This window comes from Triturus cristatus, chromosome 6 (genome assembly GCF_964204655.1).
Source record: "Triturus cristatus chromosome 6, aTriCri1.1, whole genome shotgun sequence".
Classification (NCBI taxonomy): domain Eukaryota; kingdom Metazoa; phylum Chordata; class Amphibia; order Caudata; family Salamandridae; genus Triturus; species Triturus cristatus.
In genome coordinates, this window is record NC_140589.1 from 880,035,061 (window position 1) to 880,058,706 (window position 23,646).

Genomic DNA, 23,646 nt, shown 5'->3' on the forward strand with positions numbered 1-23,646 from the left:
GTGAAGTCATGGAAAATAAAGACTCAAGCTAAGAAATGTGCATTGTGAAGTTTCAAACGTGAAGATAAGCCTGCATGCCAGACAGAAGACCTGTGAGAACCGGAGAGAGAAAGGGGTCTTTTGGAGAATACTGAATTCTTATTGGCTGAAGACGAGAGAACAAGGCAGCATGATTTGTAACATGAATTATACAATATTTTTTAAATGCGTGTTCCTAGTTCAGGAGAACAGAGAGCAGTGCAGCTCAGCACAGAGCAGAGACAGGAATGCATAGAGAAGAGGAGAGAGAGGAGATGAGACAGGCTGAGCACTTGCTTTGACATTCTATCAGACCCATATTATATGCTGATTTAATGTGCTAAAGCTTATTTGCCCCATGCTATCGAAAGATTCGACTGAACTTTTGAACTTCTATTTATGGGAAGTTCTGCAATTATTGATTTAAGCTTCATGCTCTATTCTCACTCTTGCCTTTCGCTTTTGAACTCTTCATGAGTTCTGACTGACACAATTCTTTCCATCCCCATTCTTAGAATAGGGAAGTTTCCTTTATGGAATGCGCTGACTGCATTATTTTAATATGATCTGCTCTAACAATATTGTTATTATCAATTCAGTAACCTGACTGCTATTTGACTAATGAATAAAGAATCAGAATTCACAAAAAACTTTTAGTTAAGAAAATAAAACCCTTCAAAACTACTTACAACTCTCATTATTGACTAAAAACTTGGAATTGCAATCAATTTGTTTGTGAGAGATGAAATAGCTCTTTTGATCAAAATACAGTGACAAAGAACCATCACCTGAGAGTAGAAATTGGTGTGGGAACAGGTCCTGATCCCGTGAGTGATGGTAATTGAGAAGGTCGTGCCCTATTTATTTAAATTTGACCCACATCTGTGCTAACAGTTTTGAGCAAGCTTCTTCACTCAGGGATACACTGTAAAGGAACCAGTGTCACAAGGCTTCACCATGCTGCCTGCCCCACGGCAGATCATTTCTCAGGGATATTGCGAACCAACATTAGTTATTTCTATGGAACTCCTCACGGCCCTCCTTTTCTAGGCAGCCTTTCCTTTTGCAAGTGTTCCACCAGCACACTTCCCTCAGCAGGAAGTGCAGTGGGCTTCTTCCCTCAAGGTAGTTTTATGGCAGCTGTTCCTGGCAGGATGTAACATCTCCAGGTTGCTGGTCCCAAACCTGGTGAAGGGTATTCATAGTCAATGACTCCAACCCTTGAGAACACAAATCTTTCCAAGTGTATATTGGCACTGGTCAATGAGAACTCCTGGCACTCTGACCACGGGCTTCTGCCCCAAACTTAGATCAGTTTTGCAGCTGTTAACTGTGTATTAGACAGGTCACATTATAGGACCAGTTTAAGGCATGTACTGATAGTGAATTACTACCAATTTCGTTTTTCACTATTGCAAGGTTAGCTGTTCCCCATAGGACAGAATGGGGAGTTTGTTTATAACATCTTATAAACATAATTGGCCCAGGGGACTAAGCTGGAAAATAAAGTTTAGTATGCCTGAACTCAGAATCTAAAGATGCATCTTTTAGTGAAGGTGATTTTTATATTCTGGGTATGAAAATACCACTTTTAGAAATTAGGAATTTTCTTGCTCAGTCATCCAGCAGTCCTCTGCTGGGTTTGAAGATTGACTGTCCGGGTTTTGGATGACAGGGGCTGGGGAGCAGCAGTGGCTCCAGATAGTCTAGGTGGGTCAGAAAAGGGCTGAATAGACCTGGGCTGCATTTAGAGTAGGGGAGGAGATTTCCTTGCACCTGAATGGGCCTGGTCTGCCTCTGACAATGCCGTCTGCACCTCCTGCCAGGAAGCCACACCAGAGAAGGTAGAACTGGTTCTGGCTGGCCACAGACACTCTCTGCCTGAGAGGACAAAGGATTTTGGGCTATAAAAAGTAGAGCTCAAACCCCTGAATTTTAGAACTCTTTTGGACCAAGAAGACTGCTAAGAAGAAGAGCTGGAGAAGCTGTGAGGAGGAACTACCACCACTTTGCTGTGTGCTTTGCTGCAGTGGCTGCTTCTGTCTTGGGCAGTGAAAGGACTGGACTGAACTTTCTGCAATCTACTTTTGTTAGTTTCTCCAAGGTCTTGAGGTAGAGCTTGACCCCTGTTCAAGAAGTCTCAGGAGCAGCAAAGACTTCAAGCTCTTCTGCCCTCAGCACTGGGGACTGTGTGTTTTGCGCTGAAACAGAAGAAAAAGCAACCAAACGCCGTCGACGACGACGCAGCCAACTCTGTGTCCTAAAGGCACCGCAGAGGGCACCGCCACAACACTGCGACCCTGGTCCCACCGACGCTGCCACCGAGTCGCTGCTTGCACCGTGACCTGGGGGCACTGCACAACACATCGCCTCGCTTCATGACGCCGCCTTGGTATTCCCGACGACACCGCTTCATGCCGAAATCGATGCCCCTGCTTGCACTGTGGTTCGAGGGCACCACTCGTAAAGTTACACAATGCACCGCCCTCATCCTGCACCTTAGCCTTGGCCTACCGATGCCATTGACTCCAGTTCGTCAGCTGATGGCAGCGCTTCAGCAACGACGACGACGCTGCCTGCACAGTGGCCTGCCAGCACCACATCACTTTGCACCGCGACCTGAGGGCATCGTACGCCGCACAGCTGCACTTCACACCGCAGCACCCGACGCCTACAGACGCCGGCGCTCCTGACTTCAACCACGAGGAGTTCGATCTGCAACGCGTGTGACTTCAAGGGCCCGACGACTCCTGCACCGACCTCTGGAACCGACGCCTGCGGACGCCGTGCTTTCGGAGCTCAACGAGAGGTCGCCGACGCCCTGCACCTCTAAAGGTACTGTTGCGAGTCTTCCCGACACCGTAGCTGGCCCGTGACGCCATGGTCAGCCAGAACTGTTTGGATTTGTTGTTCAGGATGCCGGGATAGCCCCAGAGGGAGCTATCGACTTCAAGGAACTGTTTTTCAAGGTTATTGTGATAACTGAAGATTTCTAAGTACCATATTGTGGATTTTTATAGTTTTTGGTCTTGTCTTAAGTATATAAAAATATTTGATATTTTTCTAAACTGGTGTGGTGTCCTTTTGTAGTGCTTACACTGTATTACTGTTGGTTATGTGCAAATGCTTTACACACTGCCTCTAAGATAAGCCTGACTGCTCATGCCAAGCTACCAAGGGGGGTGAGCAGGGGTTATTTTAGGAGTGTAACTCCCTTATCCTGACTAGAAGGAAGAGTTCCTACTTGGACAAGGTGCAAACCATTGCCAACTAGAGACCCCCATTTCTAACATTGGTTCTCAGCGGAGAGGATAGGACTTGTGTTTGCACTTGACTTACCGTGATTGGTGTGCACTACTACCATATCGCAGACCATTACGTACCACATACTGGGTTTTTTGGCCTATTTTTGCCTTTCCATTGGTTTTGACCTGAAACTTTCCAGTGCAGCATGCCTGAATCAATTGCATCATCTGTTGCATCCTTGGAAGTGGCCTTTGAGGAGGAGCGGTTAGAAACCTACAATGTGAACGAATTGAAGGCTATCTGCAAAAACCTCAAAATCCAAATCAGGGCCTCACCAGAAAAGAGGTGCTACAAAAGGTGCTGAGGGCCTGGGTAGCAGCCAGACATGCTAGGGAGCTGTTTAGGGATCTTGGCATGGAGGCAGAGGAGCCTATTCCAAGGGTGGGTGTGCTTCAGGAGGGGGGGGCACCCTCTAAACCAGGCAGCAGTGCCTTGTCCCCAGAGGAGCTGGAGGACAGGCGGGAAGCAAGGAGAGTTGCTGTGGAACTGGAGAAGCTTAAGTTAGCCATGGGGGAGAAAAGGATGATGTTAGACCATGAGTTTATGAGAGAGCTGGACTGGGAAGCCAGTAGGGCAAGGCCCAGCTCAGATGGTGGCAGCAAACATGTAGTGTCCAGTACTGAGGGTTAGGTACACGCACACACAGATTTGGGGTCCTGCTTCAAGGAGGGGGGTTGACATACACCAGGGGGTTCAGGATTGTGAGGTTACTCCAGTGGTGCGAGGTGTCCCTGAGGTTTCCCCCATGATAGAAGCCCTGGTGAGTATGGAGGCTAGCCAGAAGAGTATGGGTTGAGGAAAAGCAACAGCCAGACACTGTCTCACCAGTCTTGTGTGAATGATGTGGGGTACTTTTCTGAGGCACTGGATGGTTGCGTGAAGGGTAGTTTGGTTAACAACTGTGTGGGGCTGTGTGATTCAATTGTTAGAGAGCATATTTTAAGTCCCGGTTTTCCAGAGCTATGCCAACACCCGGTGGAGTGTGAGATCTCTGACCCCAGGGAGCTTGCACTGGAGGCAGACCTTTTGGTGGATTCCAGAGTGTCTGAAGAAGCATCTGGGGTGACCCGGAAGGAAGTGGCTTAGGTTTTTCCCAATTGAGGGTGGTGGGAAAGGTTTGTGGTAGCCCAGATAGGTCCCGGGGTTGTGGGACGGGTGTAGGGACTCATGTCCTGTCTCCGCGGAGAAGGAGTGGGAATGGGCTGCGGGCCAAGTTGCTCGAAACCCGGTCCCAGAGCCTGGGTGGCTCCATGAGGGAACACCAGGTGGGGAGCCTTGGCTGTACTGGAAGGCCACCCGTTGAGGGGATCCCCTAGTGTCTGGGGAACTGGGGGGCTGCTGTAACAAGCATCCCACCAGTTCTGGTGTCTGGCAGAACCACTCCAGTTGGGAGGGTGCATGACTCCAGAGAAAAGGGTGAGGGGAGGACGCCGTCCCCAGTGGGTCAGGAGTTGCCAGCTCTGAGGTCAGAGCACCCCAGGACTGACCCTGGTGAGGCTCCTTCTGGCCTGGGGGTTCTTCATGCTCTGTCAGGTGGACAGGAGGCTGGAGACCTGCGCCAGGCAGACTATCGCATAACTCATGAGGAGTGTGTTTTGCTTGGGGGGGGTGGGGGGTTGGTGTACTCCCCTGGAAGTCCTGGGTTGCCAGGCACATGTCCAGCCTAAGGGTACAGGCCCTGGGTTGGAGGACCAGGTTCAGGGTGTCCCCCCTGACCTGGGGGAAGGGGCAACTGCTAACAGTGCCGCTACCAGTTTGTCTTCGAGGTGGGAGGGTACAGAGTCTCAGGGAGGAGGACCGGGTGTGGGAGAGCTCACCCCAGTCTCCTGTCCAGCCGCAATGTACAGACCTTGGGCTGGTGGGCCAGTTTCAGGATGCCATACCTGATCTGGCAGGGGGGAGAGTGGAAAAAGGGTGCCAGGCACCTGGGGCTACCACCCCCCCACTCTCTGACGTCACAGCAGTTGGAGTGGCCTGAAAGGCATAAGGCCTGGCTCTCATCACTGACAGTTGTCAGTGGCCACTGTGGCTGGCTGTCCTGGTGGACAGAGTTGCCCTTGGGAGGGGGACAGTAGTCACACCCCAGGGTGGACTGGGCCACACCACTGTGTTGGCCATGTGGGTACTGTCTGCCTGTTGGGACACATCTGTGAGCAAAATAAGTTTAGGCGCTGCACAGATGGGGTCCACAGGTGAGGAGAAGGGTTCCCAATGGGTCATCTTAGTGGGCCCTGAGAGTATGGATAGAGAGATCCAACTAGGTTCAGGAAGGTGTAGAACGGGAATAAAACCCTGCTGTTGCGGGCCAGGTCCCATGTTCTATCGCCCCCAAGCAGGAAAGCCCATCGAGGTATGGATTGGTCTACCCTGCCCACGTGTGGACTCGGTTTTCCCCTTGATCTAGCGCAGGTGGTAGAGAGTAATCACCATCAGCAAGTCGAGTTGGGAGAAGGGTGGGAGGGGGGGCACCCCGAGCACCTCACCTGCAGCTAGAGGGATGAGGCGGTAAAGCAGAGCGAGGCGGCCCCTTGAAAGCGGAGCAGTGTTGAGGGAAGGCAGCAGGCAGGAACTGCAAAAAGGTCTCTACAAGACGCAGTGACTATTCAACCCCGCCCCGCGGGCAGTAGGCGAGGCCCCCGGTTTTACTGTTCGCCCAGTCACGGCCTAGGCCCGATCCGGCCCCCGGGCCCGAGACACAGCAAGGCCGCTCTGCTCTCCCTCAGTGTCAGGTGGCAAAGACTGAGTCCCCCAGCCCCCACGTACATGGGATCTGTCCAGTGGGGGAGGTTTGTCTTCTCTGGGGCAGCAAGCACCGTGAACTCTCCCGTATCCGTCCACCGGCCCTCCAAGGCCACCCGCTCACCTGCGTCTGTCGCTCCTCTCAGAACAGGGGGTCTTGGGCGTACATCACGAGCGCGGCCGCCAGTTTGCCGCCCCCGGGAACTTCAGTGGGACGGGCATATGTGTCTCTGTCCAGTAATGTCGTGTAGGCCGTAGCAGGCTTAAAAGGGAAAAGCCTGCGATCCAGCTGCGCGTTAGTCAGCCTCCCCGCTGTCGTGGCAGCAACCACAGTAGTGTGTAGGGTAGAGGATAGCCCAGCCACTTCAGTCGCGATGTAGGAGTGTTGATCTGGCCAGCAGTTGGTGGGTTGCGCTGGCAGGTCTCTGTGTGGACCCAGCTGATGAGTGCGGCGTTGGCGGGCTCAATAGGGGCCGGCTAGCCCGGGGCACAGTACCTTGTAGAGGACGTGAGTGCGCAACAGGCATCTGTAGGCCTCAGCGCGTCACCTCCAGAAGGCCTCTCCCGCTGGGCCGCACGGCCCGATCACCTCGTCTCATCCAGCCAGGACCGGAGGCTTGCTCACATTTGCAGCGGCTACACTGCCGCTACGGCCGTGGGAGTCAGGCGCCGCTCCGCAGCGCAGGTTTGCAGATCAGAGGCCCCGCCTGCGGCCACAGCGCCGCACCGCCCGAAGGACGTCTCTCCGGCGAGGCCCTCAGCGCCCGTAGCTCCGGCCAGCAGCGATCCGCCCACACAAGACAGGGTGCATGGGCGACGCGCCGCGGTACAAGCTCAACTCCGCGGCTCGAGTGTCCCTGGGCGGCGGGGAATATTCAGGTTTAGCGGGATAATTAGGGGTTCTCAAGCGGAGCTCTAGCGATTAGCTTCCGCCATGTTAGATTGGCTGGCCACGCCCCTGAAAAGTGTGAGCTTCACACGTAATTCTGAAGAATAAATCCAAATGTAGCCAAGGAAAAGATGATCTTGAAGTTTATTTGTAGTAAGACGAAACACACCACGGGAGTTCATCCTTCCTCTCCGAAGTATGAACGGTCACTGTCCCACAGAACCGTTCATAGTTCATGGAGTAGGTTGAACGCACGAGAATGCATGTTCATGAAATGCTCCTTTAAAAGATACACAGATAGCATGCGCGTGTAACATCCACACGCGCATGTAATTACTAGAATGTAGGGAAAACACGAGCTCACTAAGACAACGTGAGCTCGTGAATACATTACGCCACAATGACGACAAACCTGGCAAGCAAGCCTTCACAATTAGCATCAAATGGTATACAGTATATTACATCACCCTCCTCTTTCACAAACAAAAAAAAACAACAAAAAAACCATAAAAATATTAAGAGAAATAATAATCCTTGTATCTTGAGGGAAATGTACAATTGCGAGTAGGTCTACTGTAAATAGGATCAGGAGTCTCAGAAGTAACAATATTTTGAGGTTCATTATGTGACAAAGAGCTTGATGCACAATCAGTAAGGTCTTGTACCGTGCAGTCATTTCTGGAAGGAACCAAGGAATTATCAGTGGATAAACCATTTGAGAAATATGAGAAATGTAAACCATCTTGAAAAACACTTTTCTTTTTAGACAAAATTTCACTGGCTTGATTTGGAGTTAATTTGATCAACATTCTTTTACTCCACCAACCTTTATGACCCAGAAACAAGGAACCTTTAGACACTTTAAGAATTTGTACAGGAAGTGAGAATTTTGACAAACCTTTCTGGACTTTTTTTGGAGATTTAATCAACACCCAGTCCCCAATATTAAACTCATGAGAGTAATTACAAGCTTTAGTATCAAAATTCTTCTTCTGTATAGTTTGTTGGAGTGTCACATTTTTAAGCATGTTTTGTTTATCTTTACAAACCAAACATGAATCATCATTCTTTCTTAGCATTTTAATCCACGATGGACACAGTGTTCCATTTGGATCTCTCTTCTTGAGAAGCCTAAAGGGTGAAACCCCAGTTGATGAATGAGGAGTAGTGAGATAAGACCAGATTTTCTTTTAAAAAAAATCATCAACAGGTACATTAATAGCTAAGGCTGATTGAATACCTTCTTTTATGAATCTATTCATCCTTTCTACTAAGCCATTGGCTGAAGGAGAGTATAAAGCAACTTTTAAATGTTTAATGGCATGAGCAGACAAAAAATTCTCCATTAAATTTGATGTAAAATGAGAACAATTATCCGTAACCAACTCCCTTGGGAATCCTTCTGAGAGAAAGACTCTAGAAAGAAAGTTAATTACCGATGACGTGGTGGGAGAACAACAAAATTCAAATTCAACCCACTTTGAATAATAATCTACTAACACTATTATGTACCGTTTGTCTGTCGAAAGAACTGCAAATGGTCCTGCAAAATCCAGAGCTAATTTTGTCCAAGCCTCTTCTGGAATTGGAACATTATGCAAAGGCGTTTTTATGGTTTTCCAATGTTTATCAGATACAAGACATGTATCACATGAATTTACCCACATTGTGACATCTGAATCTAAACCAGGCCACCAAAATTTTTATTTCAACCTCCTAGAAGTAGCACCTATACCTAAATGCCCTTCATGTGCAATTTTAAAAATTTTGAAGCACAACAAAGTTGGAGGAACCGCAAGATCACCACGCATGACCAAACCTTCAACTAGAGAAAGCTCTTAATTAACCTGTGCAAAAGATTTCAGAGGAGAAGGTTCCTTAGGCCAGCCTGACACAATCATATTTTTAACCGCCAAAAGAATAGCATCTTCTTCAGAGGCTTTAATCCAATCATCTTGAGTAATATGAGGTAAATTAGTAATAAAATCCTCAACAGAGGCTACCACGCATTCCACATCATCAAATCTGGAAGATGAAGAGTTATCCTTCAATGATAACCTGGAAAGGCAATCAGCTCTTGCATTACGACCACCAGGTATGTACTTAATAACAAAGTTATATTCATGTAAACGTGACAGTAAACGAACAAGTCTTGAGGAAGCTTTACCTGTCCCATTTCCATTTAGTAGATGTATTAAAGGCTTATGATCAGAAAAAAATTCTAATTCTGACCCTTAAATAAAAGTTTTAAACTTCTCTACAGCCCATGTACAAGCAAGTGCTTCTCGCTCAATTGTGCTGTAGTTAGTTTCTGGAATAGAGAGAGACCTAGAAGAAAAAGCCACCGTATTCTCCCTACCGTTGACCCATTGACAGAGAACGGCTCCTAAACCATTTTGACTCGCATCAACAGATAAAATACATTTGTGTCCAGGTAAAAACGGAGAGAGAGCAGGAGCTTGAAGAATGAGTTTTTTAATCAACTCAAACGCTTGCTGAGCTTCACTTCCCCATGAAAAAGTAGTGTTCTTTTTCAACAGAATGCGTAAAGGTTGTACCACCTGGGCATAATTAGAAATTAATTTGGAGTAGTATTCTGTCATGCCCAAAAAGGATCTTAACAAGTCTTTGTTTTTTGGTACAAGCACTTCATCAATGGCTTGAGTGAGAGAAAACTTGGGCCTGATTCCTGATGCAGATATGGAATGCCCCAGGTAATCAAGAGATTCAACCATGAACTTGCATTTATCAGAGCCCAAAGTAACCCCAAACTCTTTAAACTTGTTGAGAACTTTCCTAAGAGTAGATATGTGCTCATGCTTATTTCTAGAAAAAATTAAAACATCATCCTGATAAGCTTGAACTGACTCAATACCCTCTAACATATGATCCATAAATCTCTGAAATACGCTCGCCGCTGAAGCTAAACCAAACGGTAATCTGAGAAATTTATAAGCCCCAAAAGGTGTGACAAAAGTGGTTAGTTTAGTGGAGGCACTGGATAGTGGAATCTGATGATATGCTGACCTTAAATCCAGAATAGTAAAGCAGGTCGCATCAGCAATGTGAGATAACAAATCTTGAATCTTTGGTAACGGGTGACAGTCTACTATAATGTTTTTGTTCAGTGTGCGCAAATAAGCACATAGACTAATCGAATTGTCCTTTTTCCTTACTATTACAATTGGACTGACCCATTCCGAAGATTCTGTAGGTTTTATAATGCCTTCATTAACTAGTTTACCTAGTAAGACTTTGAGGTCATTTCTAACACTTAATGGAACAGGTCTAGCCTTATGTGAAATTGGTATGGCCTTGTCTTTTAACTTGATGACATGTTCAACCTTTTTGATTTTGCCTATATTCGGGGTAAAAACCTCAGGGAATTCTTTGAACATGGTTTCAGCAATGTTTGTAACATCTGGCAAATAGTTGTCATGAACAGCAGAAATAGAGATCTCAGTGTTAATCTGAATAGGATTTTCAGAGCCAGGAACTAACTTTAAACGCATCTTTGCTAGATCCTGCCATCCAACAATATTCTTTCCTTTAGGAGCTACATAGACTTTTGTAAAACTTTTGCGATCTAAACAGGTTATAAATTCAGTGAAATAACCAAGCATATCAATTATATGCCCACCATATGCTTTTGGAATGATGTCTAAAGTTTGTAATGGTTTTTTAAAACCCCAATACATATCCAACAGGGTGTCTGAGATAATGGTGACAGGTGCTCCAGAGTCAGCCATCATGTCAATTTTAACAACTCCAATAATAACCTCACATAATGGTTCTTTGACCTTCTGTGTAGGAACAGACAAATCATGGGAATCAATAGAAAGCATAAGTCTCTCAAAATTATCATCAAGTGACTGACTAGGTTCACCATTGACATTTTTAGAACCCTCATCGGTATCAAGACTACTGACTCTGACCATCTTTCTGCTTCTGCAAACAGTATAGAAATGACCCATTTTTCCACATTTTGTACATTTCTTACCCAGTGCCAGACAAATCGGGCTATCACCTAAATGTGATTTCGAGCCACACCTAAAGCAAAATGAATTATATCTATTTTGTTTCTGTGGAAAGAATTTCAGAAATTTAGACCTGTAAGAAACATTGTTAATATGCGGATCATTTTGAATCACATTGACAGATGAAACATTTTCATTACTTAAACATTTTGATGTAACAATAGATCTTTCAATCCCTTTGACAATGTCAATGACCTCAGATAGGGAAGGATCTCTACAACTAAGTAACCGTTCCTGAATTTTCTTCTGAAAGCAGCTGTAGACAAATTGATCTCTTATATAAGTATCCAGTTGAGCCCCAAAGTTACAGTTTGCTGCTAAATTCCTTAGAACTGAGATATAATCCTCAATGGATTCGTCTGAATTTTGTTTCCTTTTCATAAAGTTAAACCTCTCAAGCAATACACTTGGCTGTTCTAAAAATTTCTTGTTGAATCTGTCAACTGCATCTGTGTAAACGTTCCATCCATGCCCTTCATCTGGTGGTGGGATTGACACTAGTAAGTTATCAAAGGTTTCACGGCCAGAGCTGCCCAGAAAACTGTAAAGAATCGCTAGTTTACGTTTTGGTGAGTAACCTTCAGCATCTATAGCCACCAGATAATTCTCAAAGGATTTAAACCAAAGTTTCCATGCCTCTTTTGGTTTGCCTTGTCTTGGAAGGAACTGGTCCAACTGACATATTTGTTGAGAAGCCATTAAAATATATAAAAATGATAAGATAAAAGTGCTGGTTCAAGTTAATAATATAAGTATCTCAATACTGAACTTTAATGCTGAGGAAATGCAAAGAACAGGTTGCAGGCGTGTGGAGGGTGTAAAAACTTACTTGCGATCTTTTCAAGTCAGTCCCAAGTGAGGTTCTTCACTTTTCTTTCGTTAATTGAGTAATAACAACACACGCGCTAAAAGCCAATCACCATGCGCGTTTTAAAAAGGGTAGAGGTTGCTTGTTGCTAGAACCAATCAATTGGCTCTTCCGTAAGGACTTGTAATCACCAGAAGGCGGAGCTCAGCGTGATAGAGACGAGTCGCTGGGAAGAGGGCTAATCCGGAAACTCGTCTCTTGAGTGCGGGAGAGTTTCCTTAGCGAGAAATGACACGAAGAGCGTGTAGAGAAATAACTCGAAACGGGAATAAATCCAGTGGCAAAGCGATGATAGGAGGCACAATTCTTTGTGGTGTTGGAGAATTGAAGGTAAGAAACTCGTCTCCAAATGAAAAGTGTGAGCTTCACACGTAATTCTGAAGAATAAATCCAAATGTAGCCAAGGAAAAGATGATCTTGAAGTTTATTTGTAGTAAGACGAAACACACCACGGGAGTGCGTCCTTCCTCTCCGAAGTATGAACGGTCACTGTCCCACAGAACCGTTCACAGTTCAGGGAGGAGGTTGAACGCACGAGAAGGCATGTTCATGAAATGCTCCTTTAAAAGATACACAGATAGCATGCGCGTGTAACATCCACACGCGCATGTAATTACTAGAATGTAGGGAAAACACGAGCTCACTAGGACAACGTGAGCTCGTGAATACATTACGCCACAATGACGACAAACCTGGCAAGCAAGCCTTCACAATTAGCATCAAACGGTATACAGTATATTACAGCCCCCCAGTGACACTAGCCACTTTTAAGGCTGTTCCTGCTGCTCCACACATCTTTCATCCACCTTGCCTTTTACCTTCTTTACCAGGGGCAAGAGGGTTTAAAGAGCAGATGAATGCCAATTCCTAATGACTGAGACTATCACAGAATATGGCTTAGAGTAAGACCAGAAAAAAGGCAGAAATGCATCACAAGGGATGTGTGTTTTGTGCAGCCTAGGTGTGGCCATGGGCTTCGCTGGAGTTGTGAACTTTTCTTTTAGAAATTCAGTTACACCAGGTACTAGTTTTAGAAAGGGTCTCAACTGTGACCTTGGCTGAAGTGCTTCCATAATAAGAGACACAGTTGTCTATTGTGTCTCCAGCGGAAAGTTTAGCTTCATAGCTCCTCTTGCCAACACAACATGAATAGCAGCATTGCCATCTACTAGCTAGATCCTTGACTAACAGTCAGAAGGAGGCACAGGAGTGTGGAAGTAGACGTATTCATGGAGGAGCAGTTTGTGTTCTCTTCTCCTTTTTGCTGTATATCTATCTGGGGTCAGCATCTAGTGTCAATCCTACCGAGGAAGGGCTGGCATACTGTGAGAGGTGTTGCTATAGTAGTCTGGGGAGTAGTAGATCTTCTTGGTGCAAATCACAGCATCGTTTTCTGGACACAACCAAACATTGTGGAGGTAAAATGGCAAATTCCGAGTCTTATTTTCAGTTTAATAGGTGGGAAATGCTGTGCAAGGAGCTAAATTTTCAACTACCACATTTTGTATATTTATAATGAAAAAATGAACACAGATCATGATAGTTTAAGCACTTGTAAAATACACTTCTGTGTTTAATTCCTTTTTCAGAAAAGGTTTTCTATTTGATTTATTGAATAATAATATTCACAGGTAGAGCTAGCTGCTCTGTAGAACCCATTAGAGATGCAGAAAATTACAAGGTCCTATTGGGGTCAATTTTTTGAGTTGCTGACATTGAAGTTCTATGTAAGTGGTAGACGGTAAATGATTGGGCTCCTAGTGTCTCATTCTTGAGCAGCAAGGCTTGTGTGCTCTGATGTCAAAAGCATGGAAACCAGTGATGTATATCCATGCACTAAACAGTGCATCTTCAGCGAGTACCAGACATCATATCCAACTAGCGTTCGATGTTAAGGCAATCAACCTTGATCAGGAATGGCCTACATGTTGTGAATGCTTGTGTGCTTCTTCCTTTCAGTGGATCGGCCTCTGTGGGAGTTTATACAGGATCTCGCTGCTTTCCTTTCACTTCATTGTCTTCGCTGTGTTTGACCAGGGCTGCAATGTTGGAGCTCTTGCTACACGGTACCTTTATGTATTTTTGTATGGCAAAAGCAAATACTTGCAATTTTTTCAAAATACAGCTTTACACAGGATACTACATAGACATTTCTGGAGCTACAAATGCAATTTTACACTATCAGATTTTGTTTCTTCTGTTGCAAAAGTGTTCCAGGGTCCCCACACAGAGCTGTAGTTTGTCTCAAAAACGTGTGGACACTGTGCACAATTACAATTCCTCAGTAGCTGGGATATGGAGGAGATGAGGCCTTGGAGAGCTGTATCTACCTTGTATTTGCTCAATAGACCCAGTTTGGAACCGAAGCAGCCTGTCTGGATACCTTACACCCCCCAGTTTGTTCAGGTTTGCCTCTTCATTGTCAACATCACTGGCTACCCATACACAGACCAGAATTTCATTTAGGGCCCTATGTCTCACCCATTTGGCTTTCCGAGGAATTGCTCCAAACTTCATACCATAGCCTTACTTCCTTATACTTTCCTTAGAGCCCTCCAATCAATATTACTAGCCTTACTGTGAGTGCCCAGACATCACAAAACCAGATGAGGCAGCCGTGCTTTTTTCTCTCCCATCCCCTTCTTTATAAAACTCACTCCCTTGTGAGAAACGCAAATTTCCCTTACCCCTAAAAGATCTTAAATGCTACTCTTCAGCCACAGAGCTTAATTCTCATTCCCTCCACTGTAACGTAGCCCTAATCCTCACTGCCAAGAGATTTCCTTAGTGATATTGCGCTTTACAGATGCCTAATAATATTACATACCATAAAAGGGACTGCAGAGTCGTAGAGTAGAAGATGGGACCTGAGTGCCCATCCTTTTACCCAGTTGCTACACTGAACAATATGTACCAAGAAACCTTGAGACACCTAGTGGTGCCACGCTAAAGGTTGGGAGGATCCTGCACTTGTAGCTCCAAGAGATAGCATTGGTCCATGTGTATGCCCCCATGCATATTTAGTTATTTGTGAGGGACCCAGTGCTTAAAGTGTGCAGATCAGGAAGTATGAAGCCCTGCAGTGGTATACATGCATAGCCGTACGCATCAGTGCCTGGTTCATTATGAAACATGGAAGGCAGGAGCTAATCATAATCTATGAATATCAAAACGACTCAATGTTGACCTACGTTCTTCTTGACCTGAGCTGATGCAGCCATGGTCCCTTGTGTCGGAGTCCGGAGGATCCAAGGGGTGTTCCTCCCTGTTTATCCCAAAGGAAATTTCAAAACTGCCAACTTTATTACCTGCAAGGTAGAAACATTTATTTTTTCCATTAGCTAGCACCTCGTATTAACTTTCCTTTTTTATGTATGAAACATTTTGTTTATTTACGTTCTATTTCGTACAAATTGTTCATATTGCTTATAAACAAACAGAAAATGTATTGAAATTCCAGAGTTTGTCTTAACTAATTCTTCAAGTTAACCCCTTCTCAACATACTTCATGCATGCAATTTCCCACAAACCTCTTTGAATGCCTGATATACTGCCATCATCTGTGTGACAGCATGCACATAGTAGTGAATAAAGGCAAATCCATAATAGCGAAATTTAAATTTAAATTTGAATTAAAAACCCTACTATGCAGCCTCAATTGGCACACAAGTAAATCTGTCATAAGATCAATGAACCCAAGTCGCCAAATAGTATAATAACATTATTTACAATTTATTCTGATTTCCTTACTAATTCTGGCATTTTTCTCATTCAAAACAGTGAACCTGGTTCAAGTCCTGCAGGCCACAAGTACAATCAGTGTAACAGTAAACAACAGGAGAAAACCCATATACTCAGTTGAGACCTGGGTGAGTGTAATAGCATACGTCCATGTCTCAACAGGTATAGCTATAGCAATAGTCTGTACAAAGTAAATTAATTACGTTGAAAAAGAAGAGAAAAACACCAAGAGTTGTCTATCACAGTCTGTATTCATTGACAAGTATAAGAATAAGTTTGGGCAGCGATAATATAATTACTTTATGTATGTGTAATCAAAATAAAGTGCACACATAGTGCTCGTGAAAAAAGTTTAAAAGGCGCATCTGAGGCCTGTGACAAAGTGAAAATAAACAGTGAGATGGAGTTACTTAAAATAGTACAAAACATGAATACAGGATGGTATAATTTTACAAAAGCATGTTAAGTGACAGAAGCCATGAATCCACTGGATTATGTCAACAGTGTTTCGACCTGTATTAGGTCAGGTCATCATCAGGACAAAGATTGCACAAATCACTTTTTAGTGCTGTTTGAAAATGAAAAGGGGAGAAGAAAAGAAATTGAGAATGGGGCCTAAGTGAATGTTAAAACCAGAGAGAGAAATCAAAGGACTAGAGAATAGCTATCTGGGAGCAGTCGGTAAGCCTGTATAGGGGAAAAGCACGAGACAATGCTTATGTTAATACCTCATTTGGAAGAGGCTCAGGCTTAGAGGGGTAATTAAGCGTAATTATGTAAAAGGAGAGCAAAAACATTTATAGAACCTTTAATACAAAAAATTTTAAATTGTGAAACATGGATTTATATGTTGGAAAGACACATCATTGTAAAGACATCACCTAATCAATGGCCTAAAGAAAGAGAGGTTCCAGCAGATAGCTATTTACAGCTACATTAGACTCCATTGGTACTGATGATGAATTCTGGAACAGCACATCACTATGTAGCACTTGCTAATATATCACACCTAGGATCCCAATTCCTGGGCGATACAAACACAGAGATCTGGTACTGCGACTAGGCGCAGTGAGGAAGGATCACAATACAAGTTCCACCCTAGTGATGTAAGTTGATGTGATGTGCGTGTGTGGGCAGACTGTGAGTGCATGTATAGGTGGGGAGAACTTTATCCACCTGTCCCAGTATAGATATTCCAGAAAGAAGCCAACATTGGACTTCTCACTCACTTGTTTTATGATCAATACTGTGCCTTCTTCCTGAATCCAGAGGTTTCACAGCATACAGATCTTCATTTTCTTTAGGTTGCAGTGAGAAGATGGAGGTGGCAATAAGTGGACCTGTTTGAGGAATGAGCATATTGAAAATCTGAACAACTTTTTAATAAATTACCAAAAATACGCAGGCTGACACCACAGAGAAACGTAAAGCCCATAAAGATGGCGTGGTAATGATCAGCGTAATCATGTGCAGCATGAGCCAACTGATCTTCATCATATACAATGGTGAACACTGGAAGAAACATGAGGAATAGTAATCTGTGGATGAAATTTTACATTAATAAAACTGGGAGAAGAGAAAAAGCGAATTGAGTTGTGGACAGTGAACTGTATACAAGCATGCATGTCTAGAGGGAAACATCTATTACAACGCAGGCATTCCAACATAGTGCCTTCATAAAGCAGTGAATACCACAACTGTGTCGTTACCACGAGTTCCATTAGAACGCAAGTCATTACAACGACTTGATTCAGGGAATGCGGTGTTGGATTTTAAGTCCAACACCCTCCCTACTGATACACTGACTGGTGTTGGAATAGTAATTTAACTATTCCAAAGTCCAGCACTTCCCTAAAGCAAGTCGTCGTAATGACTTGTGTTGTAATGGAACTTGTGGTAACGACACAGTTGTGGTATTGATTGTGTTGTTAAGCCACGCGTGGTTTTGGCATGCGAGGTAACAGATGCTATACATATCTAGATTAGTATAAGCATTGATTGCAAAACCCAAGGTTACAGTGAAACCTTCCCGTGACTGAGAAATTAAAAATGAATTGGATGTGGGAGTTTTCGTATATCCAGATGCAAGTAAGTAACTAAGTGAGAATATAGACTTTAACTGTAGTGATAAGGTTCAGAAAGCATATTAGAGCTTTTCATTTACTTACGGATGAAAGCAGACTTCATTAAACAATTAATGACAGGGATGCAAGTCGAAAATAGACCCCGAAATGGTCTAGCAACAAACAGAGCAAAGGTATAAAGTGCTAAGTGGCAGTAACAGACTCGAGTACAATGATGGAGTTTGAAAATATGGATCTTGGCTGACCTCTTTGAGACAGTGCCACCAAGATGCCACCACTGTGCCACAAAGATAATGAAGCTCCACAGGGATTGATGAGTGTCCTGTGAATCAGTGGCGTCACTAGGGGGGTGCGGGCGGTGCGGACCGCACCAGGTGACACCATCACATGGGGTGACACTGTGACACCAAAATGCAAAATATTACTGTCTGTCTATGATTCTATATCACTCTATGAAATTATTCTTATGCATTGTTTCAGCCCAGCGACAGAAATTTATTAATGAAATATAAAAATATCTCTGTTCTGTTAGTTATAAACACAAAAACAATGTGTTATAGTTTTGTTTTGCGTCAACCCTAGTGACGCCGCTGCTGAGCCTCTGCTTTAAATCGCTACATAAATCAGGAGGAACCCGTTACCCGGCCGCCGGCCGCGATTAATATCCAATTAGCTAAACAACGTTGGCGTACGGACGTCGACGACGTTCGAAACGTCACTCACGTGGCTCCCGGACCCATCGTTTTCATCAACCCACTGCCCACGCCCACTTCACGTGCTTAAAAACATGCTTTGCACTGGCGGACTCGGTGGAGGTCCATCATGGGGTAAGTCGTGAGGGGGTGACACCATGGGTTACCGCACTGGGTGACACCAACCCTAGTGACGCCGCTGCTGTGAGTAACTTTATGACAAGTTTCCAACCCTCATCACTTCCTTGAGAGAGTCTTTGGACTGCTGTGCTGTCACTACCTTGGGAGTCAGGCACTGAAAGGTGCGTGTTTGGTTTTCAATGTGTGGTCTATGGGGACCCCAAGAATCAAGTGATAAATGACATCAATTGGCACAATTACGGCTGCGAGTAACCCCTGGATGCCCTTCGACCACCCGAAATAGCCCTCACAGCTATTAGTCTGTGTCATGAATTCACCCATAGATGCTGCGCATTACTCTTTCTTCTCGTAAAGAGAACAGCATTTTTCATTCTGCTAGTGATCACAATAATTATCTTGTGAAAATGGTGAAATTGTTATTAAAAACGTAATAAAGGAAATTATATATGGTCAAAAGTTTGCATTATACGTTATGAATCATTAAAAAACTCATTTTAATTGTTAATATATTGAGGTTTTCAGTCAATTTTGTAATACACCATTATTTTCTTGCCGTTGCAATGTGGAACTGAAGGAAAGAAAAAGTAAGCCATAAGTAAGCAAAACATGCATGTGAATTTGTAATACCTTGTATATCTGTTACTGCACAGCCATTTTGAATTGGCAAAATGCAGCGAGCTTTCATGTAGGCAATAACTGAGGGAACACACTATTTACTACTACTGTACGACACGGGCTTTGAAAAAGTTTATTTTCATTGTCAAACACAGACAGTGGTTTCATCAAAGTAAAAGAGAGCGAGCTCTAAATCCATAAGCATGGCTAATGTAGTTTGTGTAATAAAAGTATGGCAAACATAATTTGCATTTCGCATTTACTCTTTCCAAGATTAAATTATCAAAATAAAGCTTACTGTAAGGCACTCCTATCCCAGCTGCACGACTATGTGGGCCTTGACGAGGAACGAACAGCAAGGGGGAGAGTACAAAACAATTTCAAGCAGTGTGTTTGCCCCCTTGTTATTCCTCCTGTTCCTACACAATTTTCCCTTAACTTTAGAGGAAAACAAATGGGAATTTTCAAAAATTAAATGGTATATAAGCAAATTAATTGTTATACGTAGATGGTCTTTGATCGCACACCTATTGAGCTGCAGATACAGTTGGCGCCGTTAGAAAATGATTGGATACCAACAGACTTATTATTAATACAACTACAACAAAAGTGATGCTATTCAGTCTACAAAAACTGCCATTTATTTGGAAAATTAATGACCTAAAATTGGAGTATGTCACAAGATACAAATGTTAAGAAGTCACTTGTAATGTCAAAATAACTTTATTTCTGCCACTGGGCCATAAAAGTGTGCATAATCACTAAATGACAAAATAACATTGACTGATCATGTCCAACAAGTGGCTCCGTCAGCATAGAGAAGACCCAATTGCCACTTATGGTCTCACAGGACTGGTTAGGTCGAAGCTTACCAGACAGCTTTCATGTTGCGAAAAGGCTTCTTGGGGACATTCTGAAGAGCTTCTGTGGGAGTGCATTCCACCCATTGCTTACCATAGGGTTTGTGGTTTGTAACTCACGTTTGCTAGCTTTCTATTTGGTGGCTTTATTTGTTTTAGGCTGTACAGCATTACTTTGTTACTCCTGAGGAGCATAACCTGTTTACCACCTCTCTGACTGGCACTTTGTTTTGTTCTACAAGTGCTCACATTCTGGGAACTCTTTTTAGGTCTCGCCTACGCAGCGCGCATGCGCTGCATAGGAGGATCTTTAGACGTCACTCTGCTCTTTTTGGAAGCACATACTCGTGCTTGTGGCGGCATCCACCTTGCGGTATCAAGCAGGGGTGCGCTACAAGAGTATGTGCTTCCAAAAAGATCAGACTGCACGAGCACACACGCGCGCACGCACCACTCCCGGGCCAGCAAACACACGATTGCAGTGCCAGCAGAGTGTTTTGCTTTTACTGTGACAAGCACACGTGTGCTTTAAAATAGCAGCATTAGTTATTCACTCGTGCATGGCTATCATTTACTCAGTTTTTTGCTTTTAGTTATTCACTCGTGCAAGTCTATCATTTACTCTGTGTTTTGCTTTTACTGTGACAAGCACGCGTGTGTTTCAAAATAGCAGCATTAGTTATTCACTCGTGCACGGCTATCATTCACTCTGTGTTTTGTTTTTACTGTGACAGTTTTCTCATCACTTCTTCCCTTGTGCTCTCTCTTGCTTTCTTTTTTTTATCATTCACTCTGTGTTTTGCTTTTACCTTTTCTCGCTATTGGTCTTATATCTCTTTTCACCGCCTTATTAACTCTATTTTGTTCACACTCTGTCTCTTGCTTTTTTTTTTTTTAAATCTCACACAGGACCACGCAACATTGGCTGTTACTTTTTTCGCATCACTTCTTGCCTCTCTCTCTCTCCCCCTCTCTAATTCTCTCCATCCTTCATTCTCTCTCCTCTCTCTCTGTCTCTCCCCCTTCATTCTCTCTCGCTTTCTCTCCCCTTCATTCACTCTCTCTGCCCTTCTTTCTCTCTCTCTCTCTCCCCTTCATTCTCTCTCCTCTCGCTCTCTCTTCTCTCTCTCACTCACTCTCCCACTTGAACTCCATCTGCCATTCCTTCTTCCATTCTTTCTCTCTCGTATTCGCTCCTCCACTCTCCTCCTCTTTGGCCTGCAGGTTGTAAAAATCTACACAGCAGACAAGGAGCCTCTCGAGCTGGCTCATTAGAGTGCTGTGTAGTCATAACATATAACTTAAAGTTTGTAACATTTGCTCAAATCACTAAACTATTTATCAAGCTTTTCCATGCATATCTATTGTCACACATTATTTGTTACATGGATGCATTTTGAGACAGCAGCATTAGTTATTCCCTTGTGCACTGCTGTCTCCTGAAACAAGCAGCTCTCTCTTGCTTTCTTTTTTTATTATCATTCACTCTGTGTTTTGCTTTACCTTTTATCGCTATTTGTCTTATATTTGTATTCGCCGCCTTATTAACTCTATTTTGCTTGCACTCTGTCTCTTGCTTTTTTTTTTTATTTTATACTCCCACAGGACAAGGCAACATTAGCTGTTAAATTTTTCGCATCACTTTTTCCATTGTGCACTCTCTCTCTCTCGTTTTCTCTTTTAGCATTCACGTTGTGTTTTGCTTTCACTTTCTCTCGCTATTTTTTTTATTTTTTGTTCCCCTCCTTATTCACTCTATTTGGCTCGCAATTTGTCGCTTGCTTTTTTTTTAAATCTCACACAGGACAAGGCAACATTGGCTGTTACTTTTTTCGCATCACTTCTTCCCTCTCTCTCTCTCCCCCACTCAGTTTTTTTTCTCTCTCTCTCTCTCCCCCACTCTAATTCTCTCTCTCCTTCATTCTCTCTCCTCTCTCTCTCTCTCTCCCCCTTAATTCTCTCTCCCTCCCCCTTTTCTCTCTCTCTCTCTTTCTCTCCCCTTCATTCACTCTCTCCCCTTCTTTCTCTCTCTCTCTCTCTCCCCTTCATTCTCTCTCCACTCACTCTCTCTTCTCTCTCACTCACTCTCCCACTTGAGCTCCATCTGCCATTCCTTCTTCCATTCTTTCTTTCTCGTATTCGCTCCTCCACTTTCCTCCTCTTTGGCCTGCAGGTTGTAAAAATCTACACAGCACTTTTGCTCAAATCACTAAACTATTTATCAAGCTTTTCCATGTCTATCTATTGTCACACATTATTTGTTACATGGATGCATTTTAAGACACTCCCTGTGTTCCTGCAACAAGGTTGCCTAACCATTATTTAGTGTTTGCTGTGCAAACATGCAGATAGCGCCGCTTCTCCGCACTTACATTAGAATGCTAAGTTTAGAAGTGTCAGCAGGAAACAGACCAGCGGCGCCAGTGTGGCACAAGCCAGACATAGCCATCCTCCTTTATTCCGGTTTCCCCTCAGCAGAGACTTTTGTTTACGATTACTTTCTAACACTTCCATCCCCCATAAGCCTGTCCTTTCTACTGCTAGAATAGCTTTCAAAAAATGTTTTCTTTATCCTGTTCATCAATAAGGGTTCTTTAAACAAGTGCAAAGAGCACACTATAATTTGTGGTCAACATATAACAGGCCAACCTCTCACATTTATAACAATACAAATTAGAATTACAAAAACCATTGATTAAAAACACTCTCTAAAATATTCACATAGCCAATAGGTCCCGCCTTTAAGACCTTACAAATGTTTCACGATACAACAGTTCATAATATTGCAACAACAATATTAAACTGCATAACTAAATAATTATAATATCCCAAAAGCAAAACATATTGCCATATACAATACGACCTAAATATTGTTTAGTTATCCAAAACAATATCCTTAGTGGAAAAACAACAACTGTTACATAGCTAAAAGCTTATAGGATCCCAAAGGCGCGGCCTATTGGCTTTGCCAATGCTTGTTTTTCTTTTTTTGTGAGACAGACCAGGAGAGCAGATGTGTGTTTTAGTTATCTTCAGTATGCTAGTTCACAGCAGTCAACGGCTGTATTCCTTTGAAAAAGTTTCCTGCCTCCTAGCTTTCTGCATGACTGATTCTGCTTATCTCTGCAACTACCAGATGCCTGTCAGGAACACTACTCTGTATATGAGCTTGTTTAGTTTTTTCAGCGCTCCTAACATACCCTAAACAATCTTCCTCCTCAATTTTGTACCCACGCCATAGGCACAGGAAGGGAGGGGGGGGGGGGGACTCAAGCACCCCCGAAATAACCATACTGGAGTTTAAAAATAACTAAGCAATAAATTGGCCTTTAAATTTTGCTTTTATCTTGTTTTGCTGTGCATTCAAAGACAGAGGTCAAATGTTAGGCTCTATCTCCCAGGGAGCTTGATGTTTTCTTTCTCCACTGCAAAGTCTGGTATGGGAATGCAAAAAGGCTGTAGGATGTTAAATTTTTTCTAGCACACAACAAAATGTAAATGCCTGAAAATTATTTTTACAAATATTTCAGAATATGTCACAATTAGGAAGGCACAAATGAAGCACTCTACACTACTTCACTCTACACCACTCCACTTTCCTCCACTCCATGACACTGTACTCCACTTTATGCCACTGTACTCTGTGACACTCTACT

The 23,646-nt window shown here is 43.7% G+C and overlaps 1 protein-coding gene across 1 annotated transcript in view; it reads right to left on the reverse strand.

Moving 5' to 3' along the window:
* The window catches only part of LOC146818002 (uncharacterized), a 138,113-nt gene that overhangs the window by 78,105 nt on the left and 36,362 nt on the right, over window positions 1–23,646 (reverse strand). Inside the window, exons 3-4 of the mRNA XM_085611477.1 lie at window positions 16,828–16,938; window positions 15,049–15,165 (exon numbers count right to left, since the gene is read on the reverse strand). Of these exons, the coding sequence (XP_085467603.1) occupies window positions 15,049–15,165; window positions 16,828–16,938 (228 nt within the window). The remainder of the gene's footprint in view (window positions 1–15,048; window positions 15,166–16,827; window positions 16,939–23,646) is intronic.